The following is a 26,103-nucleotide window of genomic DNA, read 5'->3' as shown; positions in this document are numbered from 1 at the left end:
TTTAAGGGGGCACGCTGTGGGAACTCTGCATTTAAGGGGGCACGCTGTGGGCACTCTACATTTAAGGGGGCACGCTGTGGGTACTTTACATTTAAGGGGGCACGCTGTGGGCACTCTACATTTAAGGGGGCATGCTGTGGGTACTCTACATTTAAGGGGGCACGCTGTGGACACTCTGCATTTAAGGGGGCATGCTGTGGGCACTCAGCATTTAAGGGGGCACGCTGTGGGCACTCTACATTTAAGGGGGCACGCTGTGGGCACTCTACATTTAAGGGGGCACGCTGTGGGTACTCTACATTTAAGGGGGCACGCTGTGGGCACTCTACATTTAAGGGGGCATGCTGTGGGTACTCTACATTTAAGGGGGCATGCTGTAGGCACTCTGCATTTAAGGGGGCACGCTGTGGGCTCTCTACATTTAAGGGGGCATGCTGTGGGCACTCTACATTTAAGGGGGCACGCTGTGGGTACTCTACATTTAAGGGGGCACGCTGTGGGCACTCTACATTTAAGGGGGCATGCTGTGGGCACTCTACATTTAAGGGGGCAGACTGTGGGCACTCTGCATTTAAGGGGGCATGCTGTAGGCACTCTGCATTTAAGGGGCATGCTGTGGGCACTCTGCATTTAAAGGTTCACGCTGTGGGCACTCTGCATTGAAAGGGGGCCCGCTGTGGTCACTCTGGCGAGGGCGTGTTTAGGGGCGGAGCAGGGTAGGGTTTGGGTGGGGCAAAAAGTGGCAAGTAACTCTTAAGGCCTGGCTAGTAGCTCATGACTTGAAATTTTGAGCCCTGATAAATAGATTATTCAATAAAGTGTTCATGTGCAATAAAGAATATTCACTAAAGTGTTTAAAGCACTTTAATATACTTTGTGGACACTTTGGAGCACTTTAGCATGTTGATCAGCAACTTTATAAGAATTTTTTTGAACTCTTAAGTTTTTATTGATGTTATGAATTTTATACACATTAACAGTTTAGAACTTTATTGATGTTACAGTATGTATATTTTGCACACGAACACTTTAGTGAATATTCTTTATTGCACATGAACACTTTATTGAATAATCTATTTATGATTGTTATTGTTGCATTCTATATCAGATTGTTAAGGGCAAGCGCTGTTAATATCACTTTCCATCTATTACAGTATATCCGAGTTTTACTTGGTGAACAGCAGCTGCACATTTAATTAATTTTTTGCATTATCATATTTGTTTCAGCGCGGGTTATTATTTGAATATTCACCTTATCCCTATGTTGATGGGGACAAGGGCTTCTTTCCCATAACCCTGGGCTGTGGTTATGGGGGGCTTATCAGAATTTGAAAGCCCCCTTTAGCTCCAGATAAGTATGGGGTACCTACCCATTCACCAAAAAAGTGTAAAACTTGAATAAAGACACTACACAAGTTTTTGACAAATCCTTTATTAAAAAATAAAAACCAATGTCCCTCGATGTAGATGCATCGTCAAACATGCCACCTGCCACATCGCCGGACCTAAAAAAAGAAAAAAATACCTCTGGTCTCGTCGTCAAAGGTTTCCAGCCAACTGTCTGCTCCTCTGTCTGACATTTCTTATATGGCTAATAGGTAAGGGCAGAGTCACCCGATGACGTCAACGTATGACCCCGCCCCTTGTGACATCACCAACGGGTGCATGCTGGGTCGATGATGACGCAAGGGGGCGGGGTCACCCATTAACGTCATTGGGTGACTTTGCCCTTAGCTATTTAAGAACTGTCAGACAGAAGAGCAGGCAGTCGGCGTTGAGCCTTCAACAAGGCCGGAGGTTTTTCTTTTTTTTTTCTTTTTTAATTTCAGTGGTGAGGCGGCTGGCGCAATTGATGATGGATCTACATCAGGGGACATTGTTTTTTTTTTTTTTTATAAAGCCATTGTCAAAAAATTGTGTAGTGTCTTAATTCACTTTTTTTCACATTATTGGTTAACAGGTAGGAGTACTATATACCCCATTCTCATTCACATAGGGGAAGGCAGGGATCTGGGGGCCCCTTGTTAAAGGGGGCTTCCAGATTCTGATAAGCCCCCTGCCTGCAGACCCCCACAACCACAGCCCAGGGTTGTAGGGAAGAGGACCTTGTCCCCATCAACATGGGGACAAGGTGCTTTGGGGTGGGGGGTGCAGAGCCCCCCTGCTCCAGTGCAACCCCTACATGTTTCCAACGCACCCCCCCCCCATGTTGAGGGCATGTAGCCTGGTATGGTTCAGGAGGGGGGCATTTGCTCACCCCCCCTATCCTTGCTTGCTGGGCTGCATGCTCAGATAAGGGTCTGGTATATATTTTTGGGGGGGGGGGGCTCTTTTTTTTTTTACATTTTGGCATGGGGGTTTCTCTTAAAATCCATACCAGACCTAAAGGACCTGGTATAGATTTGGGGGGCACACTGTTTCTTTTTTTTTTTCTGAATTTTTTTTTGTCTGCATTCTTTTGTTTACGTTTCAGCTGTCAGAGGGGAAGCCCACTGACAGCTGATGAATCATCGTTTCCAAGCCGCTCCCTAACAACCAGCCATTCTTCACACAGAATTTGAATTGATCGATCATTTTCCGACTGATACGAATTTGAATCGTTCCGAAAATTTGGAATTCGTTAGACAACTAAGAAGCAAAACTAATTTCAATGAAACTCGTTACTATTTCAAATTTAGATACATCCGAATCTCCGAATAACCAAAGATTTGTCTACTTTTTTACACTTTGCTCTGGATCAAACAAAAGCGGAAAATGAGGGATCATTTTCAACCCATAAAACAATTTTTTCCAACTCTTCTCTTGGCTTTCCTCACCTTACAGTCCTGATCCCAGAATGACCGAGGAAGAACATGAACCGGAAGGTGGGTCTTTAAAATCCTTGGTGGCTTCATGCTTTGTGCGAGCTGAACCCCTAAACATAAGGAAGTCAAAAGAAATAAACTTATACTGTTTTTCTTAGCTTTTGATGAATTCTCAACAAACAAAAGTAAAAAAACTGACCTGACAAAACAGGTTTTGGGGCTACAGCCTCAATGAAAGGGTGTCTGTCAAAGGTTGGTGCTCTACGGCACTTCTCTGCATCGCCATCCGTAAATATCATGTCCACGATCTCCTGCAGCCAGGTGATACCTAGAAGGCCATGGCACAAAGTCAAGAATTTGTGGGTTTATAAAAACAAAAAAATAAAGTTGATCTAGTGTTGAAATATATTTTAGATTATTAAGTCCATGCTAAGTAATTTCTAAGCGCAACACCCAGGGGTCTATTTAAAAAAAAAAAAAAATGCTCTGTGAATGTCACAGCATCCACAGCTGTCATGAATAATCTCTGTAATGTGTCTAATATGTTTATTTCCTATGATGCTCCAGCTCCATCTAGTGGCCATTATGAAAGTATTTCCCTGATTGAGGTATTTCAGGAAAATACTGCATTATGGCCACTAGATAACCACATTACAGGGATTATCTGCGATTATTGTGCGAATGCTGGGACATTGGGTCACAAAATCTTCTCTCTTTGGTTCTTCTGGTGCCTACATCACTGCATACTTCTGGGGGGGGGTGGTAGATGTGAAGGGGGTCAGAGGAGCACACAGCTGTGGGATGGGGGGGGGGTGATGTAGAGGGAGGCAAAAAAGAATACTGATGTTTGATGTGAAGGGGGGCAGAGGAGGACAGTGCTGTGGGGATGTAAAGGGGGGCAGAGGAGGACACTGCTGTGGGGGGGGGGGTGAAGGGGGGTAGGAGAGAACACTGATGTAGAGGAGGTGAAGCAGGGGCAGACTGGCAACTTTCGGCCCAGGGGGCAAGTACAAACCAGAGGCCCATGGTGCAGTGACTCATCCCCCCTCCTATTCTCTCGCTTCCCTTCCTCCTCCTGATCCCCATTCCAAGCTGAAGCCCTGCTCCAGACACTCTCTACTTACTGGCTGAATCTGGGTTCCCGACCTTGCCAGCAGGGGGGGGGGGGGGTTGGGGGGAGCTGGGACAGCTTGGTTGGGGCTGACCGGGGGAGAAGAGTCTCCAGTGGGGCATGGAACTGGTCTCTGCTCAGACACAGTTTACACCATCCATTCTAGGGGGGAAGCCTGCGCTCTGTCCTTGTCTCCATCCCACACTCAGTAGGTCAGCAGTGGGGACTTTTTACTTCTCTTCACCAGGAATCCTTTAGGCACGTCTGTGGCAGAAGCAGTGCAGCCTTTTTACAGGGTATCAGAGTGGCCCGGGGGGCAATTGCCCCCCTTCCCCCTCGCCCAGTCCTCCCCTGAGGTGAAGGAGGGCAGAGGAGGACATTGCTGTGAGCGGGTAACAGGGCGGCGTGATGTGAATGGGGGGCAGAAGTGAACACTGCTGTGGGGGGAGGTGAAAGGGGGCAAAGGAGAACACTGATGTGGGGGTGGCAGAAAAGGACACTAATGGGGGGGGTGAAGGGGGGTAAAAGTGATGTGAATTGGGGCAGAGGTGGACACTATTATGGGGGGTTGATGTGAATGGGACAGCGGAGGACACTGCTGTGGGGGGTTGAGGTGAATGGGACAGCAGAGGACACTGCTGTGGGGGGGGGGGGTTGAGGTGAATGGGACAGCGGAGGACACTGCTGTGGGGGGGAGGGGCTGATGTGAAGAGGGACAGAGAAGGACACTGCTGTGGGTAGGGGGGGCAGAAGGGGACACTAATGTGGGGCTGAAGGGGGGTAAAGGTGACGTGAATCAGGGCAGAGATGGAGACTATTATGGGGGGGTGATGTGAATGGGACAGAGGAGGACACTGCTGTGGGGGGGTTGATGTGAATGGGACAGCGGAGGACACTGCTGTGGGGGGGGGTTGATGTGAATGGGACAGCAGAGGACACTGCTGTGGGGGGGGGTGATGTGAATGGGACAGCGGAGTTGATGTGAAGAGGGACAGAGAAGGACACTGCTGTGGGTAGGGGGGGGGCAGAAGGGGACACTAATGTGGGGTTGAAGGGGGGTAAAGGTGACGTGAATCAGGGCAGAGATGGAGGCTATTATGGGGGGGTGATGTGAATGGGACAGAGGAGGACACTGCTTGGGGGGGGGGGGTAGTGATGTGAAAGGGGGCTGAGGACAGTAATGTGAAGTGGGGGCTGTTATGTAAAGGGGGAGCTGATGAAACTGACGTGGGGGTGAAGGGAGTAAAGGTGATGTGAATTGGGGCAGAGGTGGACATTATTATGGGGGGGATGTGAATGGGACAGAGGAGGACACTGCTGTTGGGTTGGGGGGGGGGATGATGTGAAGGGGGCTGAGGACAGTAATGTGAAGTGGGGACTGTTATGTAAAGGGGGGGCTGAGGACACTGATGTAAGAATGGGGTTGTCATATAAGGGGTGATATAATGTTAAGGATCTGAGTCATTGCAAAAACATGCAATTTAGACCTCTGATGGAAGAACATTTTTCTGACCAGACCTCCGTGAATATTAATTCAATAATCCAGATGTCAATTCTAGTGCCCATGCAGTCTTCTTCTTCACTGACCCTGCCTGACACAGGATCAGCCCCTGCTGCAACCTCTCTTCTAGTGACTTGTTGCTACAAAGTTACGATGCAGTCTGATTAGACCATTGACGTGGTGTAACTGGAAGTGGTTTAAATGGCGGGGTCAGCCCCTAATTTAAAAGACATACCTGCTTTTGGGTAGGCGGCCACCAGGATGTCCTCAGGGTGCGCCTGGAAATTCGAAATATCGCTCCATGTGTCACATGTCTTTTGGACCAGCGGAACCTCTGAGACGTAGCCAAGTAAAGGTCTCTGCATGACGTATCCCACAAAGTGCTCTGCGTTTTGCTCAAAAGCCATGACGATGGAGTGAAAAGAAGGACAGAAGGAGCTGTCTGCGAGGAAGGCGGAGGTGGTGAAAACTCCCAATAGATGACTGATGCAAAGAAAAGACACACAGGAGGTTAATATGGCACCAGGGGGTACTCTTTTCTCCAAGAGCTCTTGATTTGGTTTCTATGGTGAAACTCCAAACCCAAATTAATAGAAATTCCTCCACGTGTCTCTTCTTCTTGCCTGCGCACAACCCCTGACTCCTAATTCTACAACACATGCCAATTTGTACAAGAGTTGGGGCTGGCTTTTGTGTCACTTTTTATATTATGTGTTGTGTTTTCTTTTGATATATTGTATAGAAGGGTAAAGAGCATGTGATGTGAGAAGCTTCCATAATCCATTATAACAAACCACATTTTTGCCTTTCGGCAATTCTGGGCAGCGATATTAAACAGAAGTGTTAATTAATGCCCTGGGTTATTAGTAATAGTCAAATGAAAAGAAAAATACATGAGCTATTAAAACTTTCCCTGCATGAAGAGAATCATAATATACAACAATTGCATAAAAAAATCCAACATTTATTATTAAAGTCTGTGTATTGTTAATACTAAAGCCCCATACACACGTACCGATCGTCGGCCGAATGATCGGCCGTCTTTTGTCCCCGGGCTGTCGTGTCCGCTGAAAAGTGCAAAAGACTGCACACGAATTTTGTCCGCCGACTGCAGAAGTGATGTCATGTAATGATTAACTTTCCCTGTGTTTATTCTTTTCTGAGCATGCCCAGTCTTGCAAATCTGCTGTCTGTTGGCCGAATTCTGTACTGACAAGCAAACAAATGGCCGTTCTGGTGTCGGCATACAAAAATTTTAATGCTTGCACGACAGATTCTCTTCGGCCGAAAGTGCGCTGTCGGCTGTTGGAAGCATCATACTAACAAGCCGAAAATCGGCCGATCTGCACATGTGTACGGGCCTTAAGTTTTAGATTTGAATAGAGTAGGGAAGCGTGTGTGTCCTGGTTAGGAGATTTGCCGTCTGTGTCCAGGTTGTGCCAGGAACATTTGTCTGGGCATATTACAGTGTTTGGCCTTGTACATAGAGCAGTGTTTCTCAACCGGGGTGCCCCAGGAGCAAAGACCCAGTTTGCTATGGATGAGCCTCATGACTTGCCATGGTTATTAAGTTGGACTTGGCTGGCTGGCCTGTAAGGGTAGGTGGGTTGTTGTTTGTCACATAGAAAAAAAAAGCTATTCAGTCGAAGGGATTGCATGAGGACTCGAGGGCATACATTGCGATTAGAGGAGAAGCGTTTTAACCTCAGGCAATGTGGGGGGTTCTTTACTGTTAGAGCTACAAGATTGTGGAATTCTCTACCACAAGAGGTGGTTTCTGTGGGAAGTATGGTTGCTTTCAAAAGACTCTTAGACATACATCTCAAGGATCAGAACATTAAGGGCTATGAGAGATGATTACGGCCACAGACACCTACACAGGTTGAACTGGATGGACTATTGTCTTTATTCAACCTCACCTACTATGTAACTATGTAACATCCTTCATGTTTCCCTCCTCTTTGGATACCAAACAAGGGTCACAAGAGAGGCCTGCCCCGGGGTGGGTTCTTCTGGGCTACGCTGGGCATCTTGTAGAGCACATGTGTCAAACACAAGGCCAGAGGGCCGAATCTGGCCCTCCAGTCCATTTCATGTGGCCCTCATACCTCTCCTGGAGCTGCAGTAGAGCTTCAGCCCTCCTTTTGGGCCTCCTGCAGACCCTGCACTTTCTGCTTCCCAGCTCTGCCACCAGCTTCTTCCCAGCAGCAACACAAGGTAAGGGGGTGCACTTTGATGTAAGGGAGGGTGGGGGTGGACTCTTAACATCTGATGTAAGGGGTTTGGGATACTCTGGACATCTAGTATTACAGATGCAACCGACCCTTTGAGGGCAATCATAATGCGGATGCGGCCCTCAGTGAAGTTGAATTTGACACCCCTGTTGTAGAGGGTCGCCTAATTACATACAGGGTACCTTTTCTTTGTGCTGCCTTCATTAATGCCCTGGGACAAGGCTGAGGCTGCCGACCCTAAAGTGCGACCTTAAAGCGCGACCCTAAAGCAGGTCTTCACTTTTAGAGATGAATGTACACCATGTACATTTGCACTGCAACTGTTCGCTAGTTAAGCCTCATATAGATATTGCTCGGGCGATGGTGTCTAGATGGGCAACTGCCGACATCCCTAATATGGACATGGAAAAAGAGAAATTCCCCTTTATTGGCAGTTGACCATCCGAGTAATGAAAGTGTATGCACAAATGTAAAAACGTATACATTTATTTAACATCCAGGTTTGAAAATAACATATAAAATTAGAAAAAAATATACATGAAGCATAACATGCGGTAAAAATGCGTTGCTGTGGAAACATACAAGGCGATAGCTTGAGAAAGTTTCCCAAAATTGGACCTGACGCGTTTTGGGTAAAACCCGTTGTCCGAAGGTTAATTGGGATACAGTTTGCTCGTCGAGTTTCCAGATGAAAGCAATCGCATGCAAAAAATCTGCCGCAGTCCAGAGAATCTGCAGCGCTAAATAAAAGCGCACCAGTCAGGGGAAGGCAAAAAAGCCCAAAAAGGAGAGGGGAAGTAAGAAAGCCAGCAGCAAATTGATCTTGTAATTGTCGTGTTGTAATATAGTTGATGATTTTGTTATGGATAAGTCCTCCGTGACCTATCCCACGAGGATCCCAAAAAGGGGCAAGTTGCGAAGGCGCGGCGAGGGGGAAGAGCACACAGGCTAGTTAAGTCATGGTTCCTCGTGACAGTGTACACCTTTTCTGTAATCTGCATTTGTCTACATCCGCCTGTCCAGCATTTTACCCTACTTATCCCCAGTAGCAGAGCGGGCCCTGCCGTGAACTCTGCGTGGGTTCCACACATGCACTCAACTTAAATCTTGAACCTCTGTACCTCTGTACAGGATGGGAACCTTTGCAGTGCAATCTGCTCCTGTTGCTATGGGAGACAGACAGCTGGCGGAATTAGTGCCGTCAACATCACTGCTAGAGGCCATTCCAAATATAACAGGTACACGCTACTGACAGACTTTTGTTAAACTTCCGTTACTCTTGGCAACTACTTATGTCTTCATATTACTCCACTCTATGCTGATGTCTTCATACCCCAATATGTTAACACGCACTAGGTGAACTATGTGTGTGCAGTGCACCTCTTTAGTAACTTCAGACAGGGCAGGGACACTATTTTAATAGAGTGCAAAAAAGAACATTCCACAGTCCAACATACAAATGCAAGAATATCCCCACATCCCTATTCCTAAATACAGGCTTGTGCTTACCCCGCATACCTGCAAAGGTGTACTCCAAGCAGGGCCGCTGATAGGGGGGGACCACCAGTCCTCCTGTAAGGGGCCCAGGCACACAGCCAACAGCACAGGGAATTGGTGCGGTGGGGCAATTACAGAAGGAAGCCCTGTGCGGCTCTATGCAGCAGCTTAAAGCCAGTTTCTCCCCCTCTTGTCAGCTTTCAGCTGCTGCAGGGAGAGACACAGATACAGGGCATCGTTCCTGTAATTGCTTCTCCGACACCGATCCCCCTTCCCTATTCTGCGTGCTTCTGATACCCCCTCTCCCCGTGTGCCCCCCTTTCACTTTTCCCTGTCCTGTAAAAAAAAAATAACAAATTGTTAAAAAAAAAAAAAAATAATTAAATAGCAATTAAACATTAAAATAAATTAATTTTTAAAAAAATTGTAAAATAAAATAATTGTAAACATTTTTAACATTTTTAAAATAAATTATATATATATTTTTTTTTTTTAAATGAAAAAAACAAATGAAAAGGGCTAATTCACACAAGTTCTCTATTATGTTTCTGTCTGCTAATAATGATTTTAGTGTAATTGTAGCAAAAATATTGTCTAGTCCAATATGTTTAAAGCAACCAGGGATGGAGACGCCTTGCTTACAGCTTGGTGCCTCATCTAAAGTCCCACCGTGCGATTTTCGTGCGTTTTTGGTGGATGCAGTTTTTGATTTGACCCTAGTGTTTTCCGTATACAGGGATGGAGACCAATAGCATGACCTGCTTGTCTCATATAAAGTCCCAAAGGAAATAAGGGATTTCAAAGGCAGTGTGCTTTACAGGCCATGCCCCATATATAAAATCCCTTCCTATCCATATACTGCATCCACCAAGGGGATGGAGGTGTAATGCTTTTCAGCTGGTCTTCTCCAGTTTGCACCATGGTTATATTTTAACCTAATTATTTGAACTTTTTGAGACAATAGCCAGTCGTGCATGGGGATGGGTTGGGGGAGGTTGGGCTGTCTCCCTCTCACCTGTTCCCCATCCACCCATTAGCGGCCATGTGCCTCCAGTGTCAGGACACTAAATTAAGAGTGTAGGACTGCAGATTTAAACAGGGTGCCGTGACGTGGCTCTGCAGCTTTCACATGCGTTTGCAAATGTGTGTCAACTAAACCCCTGTTCTTTGTACCAAGAGACAGGTCTTATTTGGTTGGTGACAGACTGGAAGGTGAGTACATCAAACTGGGGGCTGGCTGACTTTCATGCACCTCTTACAATCCTTCAACCTCATTTTGTGTTTTGTTATAGGGATGGAGACGCCGGGCAACACCAGCTTGGGTCTCATCTAAAGTCCCACCTAGTCCAATATGTTTAAAATATTGTCTTGTAGGTAGGCTGTATGGGGCCCCGTGATTTCTAACAGCAGCCCTGACTCCAAGCAATTAGAGTCTTTCAGAGGCAGTGCTGGCATCTTCAGGGTGAACCCCAGGCTGAGATGAGTTTACTTTCCAAACAGGTGCCACAACTGAAATAGGTTAAGAAACTCTGACACGTACAGTTGATGTTTGATCCGCCATTAGATCCCTGGCATGCATCTACAGCAGCTCACCCATTTCCTTAGCAGTGTCCTCCATGAGGGGGTGGTCAACCTTTCTTAACACACCATTGGAAAAATGAATGTCTGGAACAGGGCCCCTCTACTCATGGGGTCTCCGAGGCCTATTTGTTAATATGTTCTCCTGAGGGATTCGTCATGGATTTCTCCTGAAATGGGAAACCTGGGACCTGGGCCCCACACTTTCCGCGGACCAGCAGGATCATGTCCTGTATTTTGTTTACTACTCCTTGGTGGCAAGTAAATATCAAGAGCTGAGCTATAAGGTCCTTACGCACTGGTATAAGGTCCCGTCTCTCTTGAAGAAAATCTACTGTGAAAACCTGTTGACGTTGTGAAGAGGCCAAGGGTACAATGTTTGCATATCTTTTGATCTTCCCGAAAAACTTTTGGTCCCAGGTCCGAGGCACTATCAATCAGCTCACTGACTACAGCTTGGGCTCTAAACCCAGCCAGATATCTTCTCCATTACTCAGATCTCTCAAAATGTAATTACAAAAATAAAATTTTGGTCCACCTTCTAAATACTGCAAAGGCCTGTACCCCAGCCCTGTGGAAGCAGGAGTCTTCCCCTACAATCTTGTTATGGCTCATCAAAGTAGCTGATATTTATGCCATGGAGAGTATTACCGCAACCTTGCAAGGTAAAGGGGAGAAATTTAGCAAAAAGTTGTTCTACTGGTCCTTTTATGCTTGCTCTAGGGAATATGGCTCAGTGCACCTAGAGGAGGAGTAGGGGACCAAAACCCTACCTTTTCCCTTTCCCTTCCATCTTCCTCTTCCCACTCTCTCTCTTTTTTTTTCTTGTGTTCCTTTTCTTTGTATCTGTTTTGTTACTTTGTTGTTTAAGAAAAGTGGTCAGGATGGTAGAGACTCAAGTGTCTGTTATAACTGGTGTGTAGAACTGCCCCCTAGGGGACTGCTGAGAATTACACTTTCTAGATTCCCCTGGGTTATCCGTTGCAACAGTCTATGGAAATGTATCACTTTAAATGCTTGGCTCAGACAATGAACAGTCCAGGGGATGTTGTTTTGTAGTTTATTGTAGAACTGGGATAGGAGAAGGGATGTGTGGGATACTCCAACTGATAACTATTCACAATGTTGAGGACAACTGAATTAGGACGCGGCAAGGCCGTTGCTTCAACTTGCCACTGAAGTGAAGATACTTTAATACTTGAAGTGTTCCTGCTTGAATTATCACTTCAGGGTTCTAAACTTGGCACCCCCTTCCTCTCTTACTGTGTGTTCTGACACCCGTCCACTGACTCTATCCACTGGAGTGGTCCCCTTCCTGGGCAGACCCCAGGCACGCTTCCCTGTACTCACAGACACTGTTTTTCCAGAGTCGCTCTGCCCTCAATTCCACCAATCAGCTTTCCTGGACCTCCGGATTCAGCCCCACACTCCTGGCTCACAAGGCCGACTGCCTGTGACCACCATCAACAGCAACAGAAGGAGAGACAGACGTCACCCTCCTTCCTGGACCTGGCTTTCCACCCAAAGACCCCCTGCCTCATGTGATCTCGGCTTTTATACCCTATCCCAGGATGCACCTCTCTCTCTGTGCCAACCCACTGGGACAGTACATAAGCCTGTGTGTCATTGGCCAGGTTTCCTCCACTGTCCAATGAACCTCCTCATTGGATACAGTGGGGACACTGCCTCAGGCCACATGATTCACACATTGAGCACACTGAGCAGGCCTAACTACTGATCAGGCTCCCCTGATAAGCAGGAAGAGCAACTATGCTTTGCCTATCTAGCACCTATCTAGGAGGGTGCTACAAGTTTATCACGGTACCAGATATGTTGCAACATATGGTCAGCGCTGCAGACAAGCCATTCACCAAATGTGGTGTTCTGTCAGTGGTGAACAGTCTACACGATCCACTGGGATTTGTGGCTCCCATCACCATACAAGAAAAATCCTTATTAAGACAGCTATAAGAGACTATTTAAGATGGGGAGGCTCCACTACAAACAGAACAACATTCAAAGTGGGAGTCCTGGAAACATCTCTGCATTCCTTAGATGGAATTGACTTACCATGCTGCTACACTTCAGCTTTCCTTGCTGCGAGTCAGAGAAAAGAGATTCACATCTTCTTAGATGCATCCACTCAGGCTATAGCAACTCTCTCAATCAAACTCACCTAGGGTTTCTGTTTGGCAAAGCTAAATTAGCACCCAAGCCTCAGCACACAGTTCCCAGGCTTGAACTTTGTGGGACTGTGCTACCCGTAGAAATTGCAGATTTTATGCTGCGTGAGCTAGACAATCAGATAGATGAAATCATATTCTACATAGACAGCAAAGTTGTTTTGGGCTACATATACACTCGGACAATGCACTTCTATGACTGTCAGCAACCATGTAGAAAGAATCAGAAAATCCTCAAGGTCTGAACAATGGCATCATGTTCCATCAAAGCTTAATCCTGCAGATCATGCCACCAGACCAATGTCTTCAAGTGTTCTTGCAAATTCATCTTCGTAAACAGGACCTGAATTCCTGCTGGATCATACAGAAGAAACTACAGCTGAGGTCTTCAGTCTTCTAGATCCTGACAACGATCCAGAGATTTGTCCTGAGGTCAAGGCTTGTTACCAGATCTGAGCAAAGATTCATCCTGAGTTGTCAACGCTTTGAACGTTTCTCCAAGTGGACAAGGCTTGTACGCACTATTGCAAGGTTAGTCCATATTGCTCACTGCTATCACACTAAGTCATATGATGCTGACTGTCAAAGCTCGCACTTATGCCAAAAACCTCTTTCTGCAAAGGACATTGCTGAAAGTGAACAGATCATAACATGCAGTTATCAACAGAATGTCTTTAGCACAGAAATGAAATGTATCCATGACAAGCAGGACATTCCAAAAAAAAAAAACAGTCCAGTTGCCAACCTGAACCCATATATTGACAGTCATGGCATGCTAAGGGTTGGCAGAAGTTTAACCACTTTACCACTAGAGCATTTTGCTGTCTTACGTCTGGGCCACTTTTTGCGATTCGGCGCTGTGCGACTTTAACTGACAATTGCGCGGTCGTGCGACGCCGTACCCAAACGAAATTTACGTCCTTTTTTTCCCACAAACAGAGCTTTCTTTTGGTGGTACTTGATCACCTGTGCGATTTTTACTTTTTGCGCTATAAACAAAAAAAGAGCGTTTATTTTGAAAAAATAACAATATTTTTAACATTTTTTTATATGAAATTCCCCCCGAAAAAGATGTAAAAACCAATTTTTTTAAAAATTTTTGGCCAATTTGTTTTCTGCTACCCATGTTTGGTAAAAAAAAATCGCAATAAGCGTATTTTGATTGGTTTGCGCAAAAGTTATTGCGTTTACTAACTAAGGGAAAGATTTATGTCATTTTTGGTGGGTTTTTTTTAACGAGTAATGGCGGCGATCTGCGATTTTTTTTGCGGGACTGCGACATTGCGGCGGACAGATCGGACCCTTGACTGACATTTTTGCCACTTTTGGGGGTACCAGTGACATTACTGCAGTAATCAGTGCTATATATATGCACTGTTACTGTAAAAATGACACTGGCAGGGAAGGGGTTAATTTTATTGGAGAGGGAGGGGTTAATGTATGCCTGGTGCTTACTGACGTGTGGGGGGGGGAGGTGACTGTGTGAGACAGGGACAGATCGGATGTCCAGCTATGCTGAACACTCCGATCTGTCACTCCCTGTCACTGAGGAGATCCGCCCGCTCTGTTTACACAGGCGGGCGGATCTCCAAACTGGATTCCCCGACGATCGGGGCAGAGCAGCCGCTCCTCCCCTGGCCCGACTCCCGCTGTGAATGAAAACAGCGGGAGCGCGCCTCCGGCGGCGCGCGAGCGCCGCCTACAGGGGGAGGAGTCTGGCGACGTAGGTCTACGTCGTCAGACCTACAAGAGCCACTTTGCCGCAGTAGTACTACGGTACTCAGCGGTAAAGTGGTTAAACAGAGCTAATTTGGGAAAGCAAGAAAAAAATCCTCTTATCATACCTGGTCGTCATCATCTCTCCACCTTGCTCATACGGCACTACCATGGAAGGGTTAAGCACCAAGGTAGACATTTCACAGAGGGTGCCATAAGAGCTGCAGGCCTTTGGATTGTTGGAGCAAAAAGACAGATTTTAAATATACTGTACAACTGTGTCCAATGCCACAAACTAAGAGGGAAACATCAGCAACAGTACTGACCCACATTTCACTCGTGTTGGTCTAGATGTGTTTGGACCATGAATGATAAAAGCACGCAGAACCCAAGGTGAATAAGTAAATAGCAAACAATGGGCAGTGCTGTTCACCTGCCTGAGTTTGTGTGCGGTACACATTGAAGTAATAGAATCCATGGATGCTTCGAGTTTCATTATTGCTCTAAGGTGGTTCCTTGCCATCAGAGGGCCAGTGAAGTCATTAAGATCTGACTGTGGAACCAACTTTACTGGAGCCTGCCGAGAGTTACAGATTGATTCTAAGCCAATCCAGGACTTTTTAGCTGAAAAGGGCTGTACATGGATTTTCAATCCTGCTCATTCTTCCCACATGGGTGGTTCATGGGAGAGAATGATAGGCATTACACATAGGATACTGGACTCTATGTAAATGGATACCACAAGGCTTACTCATGAGAGTTTAACCACCTTTCTGGCAGAAGTGTCCCCCATAATCAATTCAAGACCGCTCATTCCAGTATCTACAGATCCAGAGTCCACAACCATCCTTACTCCAGCTACTCTTCTTACCAGTGGTGGCCTGTCTATAGGGGGCGCAGGGGCGCCGCCCCCCAAATCTGTGGCCAGGAAAAAAAAAAAAAAACATTTTCAGCCCACTAGGGGCGCCGGACCTAGTGGTGGGTATTGGGGGGGGTAGGGTTTTTCACCCCACGTGCGGCAGGCAGAGGTGCCGATTGGCGGCCTTCTGGGGGTCATCGGGGTGCAAAGCAATGCGCCCCGACACTCCCCACTTTACTGATGTCCTGGCTGTGATTGGTCCAGACTCCAGCCTGGACCAATCACACAGGAGGACATCCCGGGGCCTGGTGACGTGACGTGTGGGGACGGTGCGTGCGCCCGTCACTCACCATCCCGGCATCACGTGATCACCTTCCCGCCTGCCGGCGCCGAGAGCAGAGAGGAGAGCCGCGGCCTGCGCGTGGTTATGAGTCTTTGCAGCTGGTGGACAGCAACGGGGAGGCCAATAGCGGAGGAGGTGGCAGGCAGCGGCCGGGGAGTCGGCAAGGAGTGAGCGCAGCGGCGGCGCCATCTGGAGGAGCCTCTGCAGCAGCAACAGCGGCGGCAGCCAGGAGCCCGGGTCGGCACAGCGACTGCAACACCATGGACAGCTAAGGTACCTCCCGGCCTAGTGCATGGAGGGGGGTCGGTGCATGGAGACGGGTCGGTGCATGGAGGGGGGTCGGTGCATGGAGGGGCTGTGGGGGATCGGGGATCGGTGCATGGAGGGGGATCGGTGCATGGAGGGGCTGTGGGGGATCGGTGCATGGAGGGGGTCGGTGAATTGAGGGGCTGTGGGGGATCGGGGGTTAGTGCATGGAGGGGCTGTGGGTGATCGGGGGTCAGTGCATGCTGTATGGGGGGGGTCTGTAAACATTACACACCCCATATTATGGCACTGATAGGTTGCAGCACCATGGACAGCTCAGTATAATGGGAGGGGGGGGGGACTTATGTATGATGTGTGATCAGAGTCAGACAATATCAGGGTGTAAGTGCATGCTGCATGGAGGGGAGGGGGGGGGGTGTTTATATAGATTATACATAGTATATTGTACTACAAGCCCCAGGTAAAATGGGGGACCTAATGCATGTGTGATTAGAGGGGATCAGGCTGGTGCATGCTGCATGGGGGGTTCATTGACATTACACACCCCTTATTATGGTTCTGTTATTAGGCTGCAGCACCATGGACACCCCAGGCATAATGGGGGGGGGGGGGGGGGAGAGACAAATTCATGATAACAGGATCAGGGTGTCTGTGCATGCTATGCTGCGAGGGGGAGAATACACATATGAATATATATATATATATATATATATATATATATATATATATCATATATTGTTCTATAAAGCTGCAATGCCTTGGATAGCATAATGTGTGATCATAGGATAAGAGGGTGTCAGCTGTATGGGGGATCATGCACATTACATGTCCTATATTCTGGTGCTATAGAGCTGTAGCACCATGCACAGCTCCAGTATAATTTGTGGGGGAAGGTTGTGATATGCATGATGTGTGATTATATGGGATCAGGGTGTCATTAAAGGCTGTATGGGGGATTATACACATTTTTGTCAGATATTATATTGTAAAATGAAGCACCATGGACAGCTCAGGTATAATGGGGGGCCTAATGCATGATGTGTAATCATACAGTATCAGGGTGTCAGTGCATGCTGCATGGGGGATCACACACATTACACTTCCCTTACTATGGTACTATAGCACTATGGACAGCTCAGGTATGTGCAGTCTAAAGCATGATGAGGCTGTGTGCGATCAGGCTACATACTACACTACATTGAAAGGGGGCATGTATGCTGGTCACTACATTGAAGGGGGCATGTATGCTGGTCACTACATTGAAGGGGGCATGTACGCTGGTCACTACATTGAAAGGGGGCATGTATGCTGGTCACTGCATTGAAGGGGGCATGTATGCTGGTCACTACATTGAAAGGGGGCATGTACGCTGGTCACTGCATTGAAGGGGGCACGTATGCTGGTCACTGCATTGAAGGGGGCATGTATGCTGGTCACTACATTGAAAGGGGGCATGTACGCTGGTCACTGCATTGAAAGGGGGCATGTACGCTGGTCACTACATTGAAAGGGGGCATGTATGCTGGTCACTGCATTGAAGGGGGCATGTATGCTGGTCACTACATTGAAAGGGGGCATGTACGCTGGTCACTGGTTTGAAAGGGGGCATGTATGCTGGTCACTGCATTGAAAGGGGGCATGTACGCTGGTCACTGCATTGAAAGGGGGCATGTACGCTGGTCACTGCATTGAAAGGGGGCCTGTACTGTTGGGTTTGTGCTAGGGAGCCTGTACTGTGGGGTTTGTGCTAGGGGGCCTTTACTGTGGGATTAGTGCTAGGGGGCCTGTACTGTGGGGTTTGTGCTAGGGGGCCTGTACTGTGGGGTTTGTGCTAGGGGGCCTGTACCGTGGGATTAGTGCTAGGGGGCCTGCACTGTGGGATTAGTGCTAGGGGGCCTGTACTGTGGGATTAGTGCTAGGGGGCCTGTACTGTGGGGTTTGTGCTAGGGGGCCTGTACTGTGGGGTTTGTGCTAGGGGGCCTGTACTGTGGGATTAGTGCTAGGGGGCCTGTACTGTGGGATTAGTGCTAGGGGGCCTGTACTATGGGGTTTGTGCTAGGGGGCCTGTACTGTGGGGTTTGTGCTAGGGGGCCTGTAATGTGGGGTTTGTGCTAGGGGGCCTGTACTGTGGGGTTTGTGCTAGGGGGCCTGTACTGTGGGGTTTGTGCTAGGGGGTTTTTGCTTGAGGAGTTTGTGCGGGGTTTGAGCTTGAGGGGTTTGTGCTGGGGGGGTCTGTACTGTGGGGTTTGTGCCACTCTGTAAGATTCTGGTACCTTCGGTACCCTTATTGCCCATTTTCCGTTGCATATTGCGTCCCACCTTTTCAGTTAGGTGGAACGCATATACCTTTAAGCCGCATGACATCATCACTGAGCGCCGCTCTGAGCGGCAATTTCAATCGCCGGCTTTCTCTCACAGGTAGTTCATTCAAGCCGCCTACATGCAACTATGCCTGACGCTACCTGGACTTGTATCTCGCTACCTGTTCCTGAGCTTCACCTTCTGATCTTGTATCTCGCTACCTGATCTTCACCGCATGCTTAACAGCCTTGTCTTATGCTGCCGGAGCCTCCAGCTATTCTCTTTACCTGGAACAGACTGGAACCTCGCTATTTGATCCCGTATCTCGCTACTGGATCACTCTCCTACTACCGGACCCTTCTACTTACTAACCTCACTAGTGATAAGTACCCCACAGGGGATTCCTTCATAACAAACTTACACTATCTACTTCTGCACACTAAGGACTGTTACTATCTATGCATTATTAATTCTATCATCTGCACTGTTACATAGATTGCTAGCACTTGAGTCTATTACCATCTATCCTTGCACTAGGTTAGTCTCTCCTGTATATATCATCTGCTGTCCCTACCACCTGTTACCATACATGATTACTAACCTATCTGCATTCTACCTATTACCATCTATTACTCTCCTGAACATTACTATCAAGTGCTTATCATTGCTATCACTGCTCACCCCTGTCCCTTCAGCACATCACCTCTATACTGTCGTATACATCCTATCACTCCAGGAACATCTTATTGAGTGTATGTATATTTGCATGCTGAAGCAGGCCGGGCCACAATGATGAGTCTGGAGAGTTGGATCTGGTAATTCAACACATCTCTACACGACTACTGAGTGGAGATTCTGCAGCTGCAAATCCAGCTCATTATAAAAACGCAGGAGCGTTACACACTCTCAGTCAGTGTATCCCATAATAGGGTGTCTCTCACAGTATATCCCATAATAGGGCCCTGTTCCCTATTATGGGATATACTAGTACTGATTATCCCCTTAATATGTGATATATTGGGAGAATTTGTTCACGCAAGCAAAATACAGGAGACAAAATGGGTAAAGTCTATAAGGAGTGGGGCTTCTGAGAAATGGGAGGGGTCAAAATGGAAGGGCGGGGTCTTGCGCCCCACCATCTTAAAACTTCACCAGCCGCCACTGCTTCTTACCCAGAAGCTTTGGTCTGTTCCTGTTCCACCTGGAGACTTTAAAGCGGGAAACTTATACCGTGAGCACTGGAAGCGAATACATCTTGCCAACTGCTCCTCGAATCATTGGAAAACAGAGTATCTTTCTCTTCTGCAAGGATGCAGAAAATTGCAACATTTGAACCCTAACCTCTAAGTTGGAGAACCTGTTCTGCTTAACCACTTTAAGACCAGTAGGATTTTCCCCCTCAATGACCAGGCCCTATTTTGCGATTCGGCACTGCGTTATTTTAATGGACAATTGCGCAGTTGTGTGACGCTGTACCCAAATAAAATTAATGTCCTTTTTTCACCACAAATAGAGCTTTCTTTTGGTGATATTTTATTTGATCACCTGTGTGATTTTTATTTTTTGCGCTATAAACAAAAACAGAGCGACAATTTTGAAAAAAAAAAAAATAACATTCCCCAAAAAAATTAAAAATCTAAATTTTATAACATTTTGGGTAAATTTGTTTTCTGCTACATATTTTTGGTAAAAAAAAATCGCAATAAGCGTATTTTGATTGGTTTGCGCAAAAGTTATTGCGTCTACTAACTACGGGAAAGATTTATGTTTTTTTTACTAGTAATGCGATTTTTTGTGGGACTGCGACATTGCGGTGTACAGATCGGACCCCTAACTGACATTTTTGACACTTTTGGGGGTACCAGTGACATTACTACAGTAATCAGTGCTAAAAATATGCACTGTTACTGTAATAATGCCATTGGCGGGGAAGGAGTTAACCTTGTGGGTGATCAAGGGGTTAAATGTGAGCCTAGGGGAGTGATTCTACCTGTTAGGGGGCGGGGCTTCTGAAATGACCATAGAGACCTGTGATCCTATATAGAAGGATCACAGGGGCTCTATGATCATTTCAGGGAGAAGAACGGTCAGCTGTGTTTACAACAGCTGCCCCATCCTTCTCTCTCAGCGGGGAGCGATCACGGGTGTCAGATGGCAATCGGAGCCACCTGACCCATGCATCGGCTTCCCCACTGCCGAGTGGGGGCGGGAAGTATCTTCATTTTTGAAGCCCTAAAAATCTGAGGCACCTGTCTTGGGAGAACAGCAAGATGTCCTTTTAGGGGTGCACTCATCCAGGGGGTTCCTGTGGGAGCCAGATGAAGTTCTGCAAACACACCTGAATGAAAAATATTCAGGATCAGTTGGGCCATATCAGCTTTATCAGTATAAATGGGAGAAAGTAACTGCGCTACACTATACTAAAATGGTTCCGGAGCAGCAACTAAAAAGTGAGATATACACCAAATCAAAATAATAAAAATATAAGTTGCGCTAAAAAATGTGAAACATGAAAAATTGACATGCATATAATAATCATATTTATTGTTCTTCAATTACACTAACTATATTCACCTGATTATTATATGAATGTCAATTTTTGCATGTTTCACATTCTTTGGCGCAACTTTTTATTAGCTATATCAGTGTGACATTGGTGGAAGTTTAAAGGATGTCCACCTTTTGATCACTTCCAGCCAGCCAGGCTATTAGATTCAAAAAATTCTGGTCCAGTTTGTAGCCGAATTAAATAAAAAATAAGCGATCATGAAGTTTTCAAGTGCCTAGAGGAGATGAGGATTTGATTCACCTCTGTTCCTAGTGTAGCACCCTCTAGTGTGCTAGGTTGTTAGTATAGCTGTTAGTGTAGGACATTTTAGGTTTGGCTCAGGGCCAAGCCTGAGCTGGGAATCTGGGTCAGGGTTCAGTGATTCAGGGCTGGGTGACTCATCCTAGCAGCTTCTCTGGTGCCTCCTCCTGTTCTCTGGGACATTGGAGAATGTTCTAGACATAGTGGGTGGAGGTTAGGACGGGCTGCTTGGAATTATAATGGGGGCCTCAGCTAATTCCCAGTAAAGGACTGGCAGGGGGTTTGCCAGCAGGGGCAGTCGGGTGGAAAATGGAGATGAAGTGCTAAGGAGGCTGTTGGTGGCCCCTAAGGCACATGGAGGAAGCCCTTCCTGGACACACGGGAGCAAGGAGAGAGGACAGCAGGAGCAGGTCAGCACATCTGGGAGATCTCCTGAGAGTAAGCTGGGTGGGTTGGTGTCAGTCTGGAGGACTGTGGGGAGAAGTTAGCCTGGAGGGCTAGTGAAAGAGGCAGCTGCAGCCAGGTGTAGCCAGCCACATGAGTGATACAAGTTGGACCCTGAAATTCTGCTACACAACTAAGGGGCCTCGGGTTTCTGCTTGTAATGGGCCATTGCTGTAATCTGACTGAGTGACTGTCAGCTATTCACAGCAGGTTCCGCAAGCAAGTGAATGCTGGAGGAAGATGTGGAGCCATATATAGAGACTGTATATAGGAAGAGTTGTCCCTGAAGTTGTTGTTGAAGTCAAATCGGCATCCCATAACCTCCCATCCCTATCCAAGTTATTACCCTCAATAAATAACAAAAACAAAGTCACAGGCTGTTCTTTTTCTCAAGAGTGCCTGTAAAAATTCAGTGTGCCTGGCTGTGCAGGGTGAGGGATCCCAGTTTCCGAGATCTGTGCCTAGTGCTAAACTTGAAAAAACTAAACAAGAACAGAAATATAAAATAAATTTGAATAAAATACTCAAATTAATTATAGTGCACACAAACGCAATATGATTGATTCCCACATTTTATTAATTTTTTTTTTAAATGTAAAAAGATGAGGTTACATCGGGGTAAATAGATACCAAACATGTAAAGCCTCAAAATTTGAGCGTGCCCCTAAAATAGCGAAAAACGAATTGTCCATAGGTGATGCTTTAGGCCCCTTTCACACGGGCCAAATCTGTTTTTCTTAGCAGTCGATCTGTCCGCTGATCCCCTGCTGAGCTGAGTGGAGGGGCGGATGACAGGTCCCTGTCTGCTCCACTTATATAAACCATATAAAAAAAAAAATATATTTTTTTTAAGATAACTTTATTGCCATGATAAGGGGGCTCACAAGCTAACCTTTTCAGCACAGATTAACCCTTTAAATAACTTTCTTGTCTCGGGGAACCCCTGAAAAAAATGACTATATCTATAACTCCTGAAACATTAGTGTGATAATCAGTGGGAAGAACGCTCCTTACACTTGCAGTCATTGGGAAAAAATACCCCCTTACAGATAGATAAAAAAAATGGTCTCAGTGGTTACTTATCTGAGAGGCAGAAATTGATCATTGCTCAAGGAACCCCCAGCAACCTCTGGAGGAACCCTAGGATTCCATAAAACTTGAGAAACTCTGGTGGAGTGGAAGTTTATGAATATAAAAATATTTGTCATTTGATTTTGGTCTATTTAATTCACAGTTCCATTCGGAATTTCAGTCCACTGCATGCCATCCTTTCCTCATATTCTTCATCAAATAAGATGTTCTGTGACACCAGGAAATGGTTTTTCCAGTCACCAACCTTACCTGTGAGAAGAATAAAAAATTAATACAATGGCGTGAATAGCAATAATGGGCAATATACCATGGTGGGCATCTAAACCACTTCCTGTCCTTAGGACGTCATATGAAGTGGTGATATCTGGACAATGCCTGCATCTACTGTTTAGCACCTGAATTGCTTTTACAGGCAGCAGGAGTCCTTCTGCCCTCTGGTGCCTCTCCAGGCTCTCCCATGCATTCGGGAAGCCGGAGATCTGATCCAGCAAGGATGGATTACGGTACAGTTGGCCATGGCCTGGATGGTCCCCTGCCATCTCAATGACCCTGGGAAGCTAGAAGCGACATCGACATCGTAAATGTCACTTCAGGCATTGGCAGATGTAAACACTGTCAGGTTTTTTTCTCTGGAAAGCAGAGATCGATGTTTTCTTTTTTTTTAAGATCTCATGCTTGGAAGAGCAATGTATCACATGCTTCCCTGCACCTGGAAGTAGCCTGGTAAAGTGGAACTTCACAACTAAAAAACTTTCATCCTATCGATTAGATTAGAGGAGAAGCGTTTTAACCTCAGGCAACGTGGGGGGTTCTTTACTGTTAGGGCTACAAGATTGTGGAATTCTCTACCACAAGAGGTGGTTTCTGCGGGTAGTATGGTGGCTTTCAAAAGACTCTTAGACTTACATCTCAAGGATCAGAACATTCAGGGGTATGTGAGATGATTACAGCCACACACACCTACACAGGTTGAACTGGATGGACTATTGTCTTTATTCAACCTCACCTACTATGTAACTATGTAACTATGTAACTATGATTCCACACCACCAACACCCCCCCCCCCACAGCCTTCCCGCTACACGCATAAATAAAAAAATTTTTTTCTTCCTCACTCCATCCTTTGAGATTGCCTAGGCAAAAGGTGTCAGTGCCCCCGGTGCCTCCTGGGATATGTGACGTGCATATATCAGGAGACACCTGGATTTCTGAATGTCATTCCATTCATCCATGCACGTAATCAGGAGGCGGCGTCTGAACCCGGAAGAGCCGGCAAAGATAGCGGCAGCAGCTGAGAATTTTAGCAAGACAATGCTGGATCTGATGGGTGAGTGAGTATCTGAATTGAAGACAACCCAGCATCAGGTAGGCAGGGGATCCGTGATTGCTGTGTGACGCGGCTCATCACAGATCGGGATAAGGGGCCAATCTCCTGTTATAACAGCAAGTGTGACAGGGGATATTTACACTGATAATCAGGGCACTGTCCTGATTATCAGTGCAGCCCCAACAGTACCAAGCAGTGCCCATCAGTGCTACCTATCTGTGCTGCCAATTAGTGCCCATCAGTGCCGCCTATCAGTCCCTCCTCATCAGTACCACCTATTAGTGCCAACAGTGCCGCTTATCAGTGCAGCCTCATCATTGCCCATCAGTGCAGCCTCATCAGTGCACATGAAAAAAATTACTTATTTGCAAAATTTTATAACAGAAACTAAAAAAAAAAGATAAAAATTTAATTTGGGTACAGTGTTGCATGACTGTGCAATTGTCATTCAAAATGTGACAGCACTGAAAGCTGAAAATTGGCCTGGGCGGGAACAGGGTGAAAGTGACCTCTATTGAAATGGTTAACTAGACCCTCAGGGTAGAAGTCAGGTACCTTTCCTCATGAAGGGTGAAATGGACTGGTCTATCACTGAATTAGGGAGGACAGTGAAATTCACCATAGGGTTCTTCTTCATCGACTCAAATGAAGTGTGTTGCAGAATCTTCTGTAGAACTTCTTCAGAAAGATCCTTCTCCAAGAAGGTCATGACCTTTCGGATCTCCCTTTGCGGATCCTGCCCCCAAAAATAAAGTGTTAAAAAAAGACAGAAACCAGAACTGGATATGGACATCCCACTTGGACATATCTGACTCACCTCTATCATGTCTTCATAGAAGATGTAGAGGATCTGATGTCTGTCCTTCGCTTTCCACCATCCGATGACGTGGTCAAACCAGCTTCCCCAGGATACTAAGAGCAGAGAGAATATGGTCAAAACTTTATGAAATACATTCCTTTCCAGCAGATTTTGGACCTGTAGGGTATTGTATAATAACATGGTGTATAAAGTTGTAGCAAACTTAGCTCAGCCATATTATTTTATCATATAGGTTAGAAGACTTGTTTAGTCTTCCAAGAAATTACGTTATGAACGTTCTTGTGTAATATACTCTTTGCCCACAACAGTGGAATGTACCTCTCCTTTTGGAAGTATGTGTCTGTTATCTGTATTAATTATTAAGTCAACTGTTGCAATTACTGTATCTATCTGTACCATACTATACTGCACGCACCTGTTTTTGCCACCTTATAATAACGACATGTTTTAGTGCCGGTTCTCACTGTTCCGACTTGTCAGGCGACTTGGTCGCCTGACAAGTCGTACTCCATTCTGTGCAATTGGAACCATTCTAATAGGAGCGACTCAAGTCGCTCCGACTTAGAAAAAGGTTCCTGCACTACTTTCGGGCGAAGTCGGAGCGACTTGCATTGACTTCCATTATGTGAAGTCGGTGCAATCCGCGCCGAAGTCGCGGTGCACGGTGACTTCATTAAGTCACCCCGAAGTCGTGTCGCCATAGTGTGAACCGACATTTAATGCTCAATAAGTCAGTCAGGTTACACTGAACTTGGACTAATTCTGTATGCTGGCCTCTATGTATGACTAAAGCCTGGTACACACTACTAGTTTTTTTTTCATTCAACCCAGCGGGCTGACGAAAAAAAAACCTGTCAGCTCAGGAGGAGCCGCTGTACTAACAATGCAATGCTACAGCGATCTCCTCTGCTGTGTTCTGACGGCCTCCCACTGGAATAGTCCGGTCAGCGCTCTCAGCCATTGGCTGAGATGCTGATCGGCAGACCTTTTTCGGTCATGCCCATTCGTCAGAAGCCGGTCGAGGTACACCAGGCCAAAAGCCGCCCAACATTTAGCCCAAGTGTACTAGGCTTTAGGTTCTGTCAAGTCAAAGTTTAGCAGACCACAGACTCAGGTTCTACCTAAAGTAGAACTACTGTATAGGCAAAACATTTTTTTTTTTTTCATTTTGGATAGTGTAAGGGAGGGTTATAACCCGTGATAGATTTTTTTTTTTT

The 26,103-nt window shown here is 46.4% G+C and overlaps 1 protein-coding gene across 1 annotated transcript in view; it reads right to left on the bottom strand.

The window, feature by feature from the left end:
- The window catches only part of LOC309558528 (uncharacterized protein), a 99,195-nt gene that overhangs the window by 13,691 nt on the left and 59,401 nt on the right, over window positions 1–26,103 (bottom strand). The window contains exons 14-19 of the mRNA XM_082261608.1: window positions 24,884–24,978; window positions 24,622–24,802; window positions 22,912–22,988; window positions 5,652–5,979; window positions 3,004–3,132; window positions 2,817–2,914 (exon numbers count right to left, since the gene is read on the bottom strand). Of these exons, the coding sequence (XP_082117734.1) occupies window positions 2,817–2,914; window positions 3,004–3,132; window positions 5,652–5,979; window positions 22,912–22,988; window positions 24,622–24,802; window positions 24,884–24,978 (908 nt within the window). The remainder of the gene's footprint in view (window positions 1–2,816; window positions 2,915–3,003; window positions 3,133–5,651; window positions 5,980–22,911; window positions 22,989–24,621; window positions 24,803–24,883; window positions 24,979–26,103) is intronic.

This window comes from Pelophylax lessonae (genome assembly GCF_965119305.1).
Source record: "Pelophylax lessonae genome assembly, chromosome: 6".
NCBI lineage: Eukaryota > Metazoa > Chordata > Amphibia > Anura > Ranidae > Pelophylax > Pelophylax lessonae.
Note: the sequence above shows the minus strand (reverse complement) of the source record. Positions and strands in the feature narration are given on the sequence as shown.